The sequence below is a fragment of the Manduca sexta genome, chromosome 26, assembly GCF_014839805.1.
Source record: "Manduca sexta isolate Smith_Timp_Sample1 chromosome 26, JHU_Msex_v1.0, whole genome shotgun sequence".
Lineage (NCBI taxonomy): Eukaryota > Metazoa > Arthropoda > Insecta > Lepidoptera > Sphingidae > Manduca > Manduca sexta.
Window position 1 is genome coordinate 5,835,439 of NC_051140.1, and position 6,286 is coordinate 5,841,724.

General features: G+C 34.2%; 1 protein-coding gene across 1 annotated transcript; it reads left to right on the plus strand.

The window, feature by feature from the left end:
- The first annotated feature begins 3,960 nt into the window (after nt 1-3,960).
- LOC115453961 (retinol dehydrogenase 13-like) lies at nt 3,961-5,528 on the plus strand. Its single transcript, XM_030182693.2, has one exon. The coding sequence runs from the start codon at nt 4,062-4,064 to the stop codon at nt 5,040-5,042; it is 981 nt and encodes a 326-aa protein (XP_030038553.1). The 5' UTR covers nt 3,961-4,061; the 3' UTR covers nt 5,043-5,528.
- Nucleotides 5,529-6,286: the final 758 nt, after the last annotated feature.

A 6,286-nucleotide genomic window follows, 5' to 3' on the forward strand; every position in this document is an offset into this window, starting at 1 on the left:
CACAAGTTTCTTTACATCGTGGTTCAAGTTAAACTTACAATCAAATGTTATCGATAAAATTAGATAAGATTAACAATGTCATATTTGAACTTTACAGTCATCGTTATGTAGTAAAAATGCTGGCAACCCTAGCCGTGGTCATGAAACGACTTAAATTGTTTTATTATTATCGAAAACATGAGTTATTGTAACACCTATGCGATCCAATATTTGATGTTCATATGTAATTTAATTCGTTTTAATATAGAATGTTCAGCCATTGCAGTTACAATTAAAAGATAGTGTGATAAATAATGTACCTAGAATAATATTTTTCTAAGTCAATTAAATATATAATAAAAATATACATATTGTATGTTCCAAAATGATCACAAAATAATGTTTTTTTTTATGAAAAATAAATATATTATAACAATTGTTTTTTCCTGTTTCCCAAAACACCGGTACCCAAAAACTTGTTTTTTTTCTTCCACCCGCTCTTATGCCCCTGTACAGACCCCGCGTAATACAATTGCTTCGCCCAGTAAGTATGATAGAACTTTTTTAAATCACCACCACGTGAACCAACAAAGCTTCTTACCTCCCAAGGAGTACAAATCGGGATCGGGGGCATTATTTTTATACTCTCGTCCAAAGCCTCAAATAGACTAAGGATGTTTACTCGTCTGCCTTCGACGGCAATTTAAAAGGCGCCACTACGCTCTACAAGCACTTCCCTTTTTAGCCGTCGCCTGCATGACGAGTCCACTCTGGGGAACCACACCCAGAGGTACTACTTTATGCTGGAAAAGTCGAACAGAAATTATCCTAAAATCTTTGGATCCCGCAGTATAACATACTTAATAATATTTACTGTCTCTAACAGGAATGTTAACAATTCTTGACATTTAAGAGCATTGAATAAAAATTCTTTAAATATTTTGAATTCAGAAGTTTTTAGATTATACTTACATTTCCTTATTTGTTAGGAGTACCTATAAGGATCCGCACAGATTTGGATGATATTCTATACCCAGCTAAACCATGGTCTAGGTTAATATACCACCAACTCTTTATCTCGAAAATGTCTCTCAGGCGGGCGGAGCCGCGAGCAATGCTTAGCTTAAAACATAACTACGAACATTACTTCAAAATTTAGAAGATATGAAACACTGAGGGTGATGTGACAACTTATAGAATGACGTGGAAACGGCGTTTTTTCGTCCCTTCTGGCTGTGTCATATTTTTTTAATGATTTCACGTTGTCGCGGGGGGGAGGGGGACAACAAAGGCTGCAGTCTTCGAAACGTCGGGAGAAAATTAAAATATATAAACCGCGATAAAATCCGAAAAATAGTTTTATTTTATTTTTTTTATTATACACCACGGCAAAGTGACCCCACAACTCCTGATAGTAAGTGGAGTGGGGTCCATTAGAATTTCGACTGACGGGAAATAATCACCCTTCGACAGTCGACACAATTATGCCGGCCTGTTGGAACCGAATGTACTCAGGCTGATCCCGGAACGCGACACACTTACGTGGGCCACTATGGCGGGTTTTAACACCTTGTGTATGGTAGTCGCTATCCAGGCGGATATAAAATTTTACAAATTGAGATTTCTTAGCATAGCACACAAGCGAGCTGGCTTTTCATCGACCAAAAATATTCACAACAAGAGTATAAAACGTCTTTTTAAGACCAAAAGCTAAAGTTATTAATAAGACAGTAGTACATACTTAGTTATAAAACGTTTACTTTATTATGCACGCAAATAATAATTTATTAACCGTAAAACGCGGCAAACCTCCAAATTCCATTAATATCACCTTAGAGGTTGGCGATCCACTACAGTAAGTTTCTGCCGACATTTTTTACCACGCACTACAAAAATATGGAACCAATTGCTCCCAGCAGCATTTTCGGATAATTATGATGTGGTGACCTTCAAAAATGGACATATTCTTACCTTAAAGACCGGCAACGCATCTCTGTGTCCCCTGGTATATGGTCAATTGCGCCCATAAGCATTTTCGGATAAATACGAACTGGTGACCTTCAAAAGAACGCGTATTCTTATCTTAAAGACCGGCAACGCATCTCTGTGTCCCTTGGTATTGCAGATGCTCATGTGCGACGGTGATCACTTACCAACAGGTGTACCGTATGCTTGCTTGCCCCCTATAACATAAAAAAACGTATAATGTTGAAATACGATTCGATATTGTTATAATAATCGATCTATTTATATACAGACAAAACGATACAAGTTTCTTAATTTAAGGCTATTTATAACTACATTGAATAATAATCTATTATTGAAGCATTTAAATATGTTAAAACATACAAAAAGTCACTAATTTATTCCCCAAGTGCAACAATGGACGGGTTTGTTTCGTCACCTCATTAGGTCGGGTTTCGTCACAATTATAAAATAAACATATAATTGTGCTATAAACTTAAAAAAAAAATGTACACTTTTGTCGCAACGACGAAAAATCATATAATGCTATAAAAAAACATAATTATAATTTAACACAGAGGCTTTTGTATTTATATATTAAAGGCCGAAACACATTGATGATTTCTCGCTGATTTTAAATGCTTAAGTACAAAAACTAAAATTATCATTATCAGTCATTGGAAATTACTGAATATAGACCTCCTGGGATTCGCTGGAAGCAGCCCGCTTCTAACAGGGTAGTCTGGAAATCTTTGGGGGAGGCCTATAATTAAAAATTACCGGAGCGTGAAAATATTATTTTTATTAGTTTTATATACAGTAATGGCCAACTAATTACGGGCACTTTACTAGTTTAATAGAAACAATTTTTTTTTATGAACTGTAAATTTTAGCGATGTGAGATCTTTAAGCGTATGCCAATGTTGGCTTACAAGACTAATAATTCGCATTTAGGTCAGTAGTCAAAAATGAACAAACTGAACACCAATCTTATTTCGTAGTTACTAAAACATAACTACACAAGCATATTATATAAGTGTACCACTAGAAATGATCAGAAAAATAAATTATCGACGGCAATATAGAAAAATCGTCCGTAGTTGTAAGCTTGGGGTTCTTGCCGAAACGCCAACATTTAAGTCTGGCCCAAATATTTTGATTGCTCCTAAGTAAACTATCGTATGTGAAAAAAAAATGATTTTCAATTTTTAGCTTTTCATCACTTATTTATAAAACTCATTAAAAAAATCTTCATTTATTAACTTTTTGCCCAATTTTTCTGATACGAAAGTTTTTATTTTTTATACGGGTAGGTACAGGAAAGTGACTCACTGCGCCCGTTGGTAAGCGGAGTGGATCCAATAGAATGTAGATTGACAAGAGATGATTACCCACGGAAGTCGACACAAGTATGCCACCCTCTTGGAAATGGATACATAGACCAACTATGACGGGTTTTAACACCTTGTGTACGGTGGTTGCTATCCGGGCGGATATAATATATCCTACTACCGGCAAAAATACTTTTATTCCAACTTACATTTATGTAGAACGTTTAACATAAATGTACATTTTTATTTTTATTATTTACAAAGATACTATTTTTAATGCTCATATTAATTGAGAAATGGCACAACACTATAAATAGACTATCTAACAATGACGTAGACTTTAGAACTATACGAAAATATATACTTCGAAAATTTCTGCCTGCCCTTAATATGCTGTCCACCACTGTACATTATATAATAAATGTTCTTCGCCAATTTTATTGTAACTATAATACGATACTACAAACTCAATATAATAATGATTTTATTATTAAAAACATGCCATAAATTATTAAACTATAAATTCCTTTTTTTCAAATAATGGCATTTATCGCGACATCAATCACGAACAAAATACGTTATTTTTGCAATATTTCGTGCATGTCGGTAAAAAACATTTAATGGATTCCGATTGAGGAACCCTAAATTTAACAACTTTTAAATATAATACAAAAATATCTTTAGCCAGTCCACTTCCCACTTGCCGATGTCCGTAAGTATACAAACGAATTATTGTGAACAAACAGTGAGCACCATTGCCTCAGTGCGTTCACGTGTGAATTCAAAATGTTTGTCATATTTGTCGTAGCAGTTGTCTTAATCGCGCTCATTGCGGGAGTATACCAGAAAAATACTAACGCAATATGCACATCGAAGAAGAGACTAGACGGAAAGACTGTACTGGTCACTGGCGGAACTACTGGTATGGGCTTGGAAATAGCGATAGACATGGCTTCCAGAGGAGCAAGGACCATCATCGCCTGTCCCTTCGAAGACGAAGGTATCAGAGCCAAGAAACTCATCATCGAGAAATCAGATAACAATAACGTCGTCTTCAAACACTTGGACCTCGGTTGCTTGATGTCTGTGAAAAATTTTGCTAAAGATATTTTAGAGACAGAAGAACGGCTTGACATCCTCCTGAATAATGCTGGTGTGGGTATCCTGGGAGATTTCAGCACAAAAGATGGCTTGAACTTCATTATGCAAGTTAATTATTTTGGAACGTTCCAACTCACTCTTTTACTACTGCCACTTTTGAAAAAAACGGGCCAGGTTTCAGAACCTAGCAGGATAGTAAACACAGCATCTATATTGCACTGGATAGGAGTAATGGATTTCGACTGTATGAATAAAGTTGGACACTATTTTAAGGTCAGAATATATGGTAATAGCAAATTATGCGTGGTATATTTTACACGTGAATTGGCGAAGAGATTACAAGGATCAAATGTGGTAGTGAACAGTGTGGATCCAGGGGCAGTTGGAACGAAAATCCTGGAGTCGGGTAACAAGATTTTGGGCATGTTTTTGCGATATTACTTTTTCCTGTTATTTAAAACTCCTTGGCAGGGTGCACAGACTGCTCTGCACGTAGCATTGGATAAGGATGCTGGAACGTTGAGCGGAAAATTCTTTAGAAACTGCCAAATATCCAGAGCGGCATGGTGGGCTTACGACGATAAAGTGGCTAAAAAATTATGGGATGAATCCTTGAGGTTGGTGAAATTAAATGAAAGCGATGTGGAGGCGTGGTTGAAAAATTAAGTAGAAATATTATCGTTTATTCTTAATGATTTGCGCTCAGAATTTTGATTAAATGTTCGTTCATTACAAAGATGCGTAAATTATAATTTGGTGAAAATTGACTGGTTTTTATTAATTATAGAATTTTATTCCTTGTAAGATGCCAGCGAAAGAACACTTCGTAAAATTAATAATAAGTACCTACCTAGTTTGTAAAGATTTATCACATTATATTTTGTTTCATTTTTAACCTTATAAGTCACGGCGAGAGATAAAATTGATTGCTAATATTAAGTTTTATAAAAACAAACAACATAATTGATTGTAAAAACTGCAATCCGCCTGTCTTCATGAAAATATATTATGACAATAGTAGATAATGAATATATTCAATGTTGATTAATTACGTTGTGACATTATTTATACAATAATTATATTGTAATTAATTTCAAATAAAGTGCATGCATGCATAAGATAAAAGATGACAAATAAACTATATAAAAAATGCGTTTTGTTTTTTGTCCCACAGTAATAATGATTTATTCAATTTTTTTTATAAGTGTATGACTGCCATCAAACATTATTAATTATTGCACTAATGTCATGAAACAGAATGCCAGCCACGAGCCGTTAATATTTCGTTTTCTAATTAATTTAAAAACCACACTATTGAACTGATTTTAAAAATATTTCTATGCGATCGAACTGGAAGTATAATCTTTCAAAAAAATATATTTTTCTATATCATCAGTTAATAAATGACTAAGTTCTGAGACAGCAAATACAAAAAAACACAACGAATTGACAACCTCCTCCTTTTAACCGACTTTAAAAAAAGAATAAGTAAACAAAATTGCGAATTTCGCTTTCTTGTGACGTTTTTAGTTATGCTTTTACTAATAAAATTGCTTCCTAAACCGGATACACAAAGAAATATACGAAACCATATACAAAGTTCAAATTTAATTAGTCACCGACTGCCTAATAAAAAAGTTGTTTTGGTCATAAGTTACATGGATTAATAATATTGATTTTTGGCGTCCATTCATCACACTGATTCCTCAAGCATGTCTTATTGTCAGTCTGTAAATAATTGCTTCTGACGTACATTCTTTATTGATGAACGTCAATCTGCCATGTGATCTACATCAAACCAATATCAATGTGAAAGTTTGTGAGAATGGATGTATGTATATAATATGTTTGTTTCATTTTCACGAAAAAACTACTGAACGGATTATACATATATATGAATTAATTTGGAA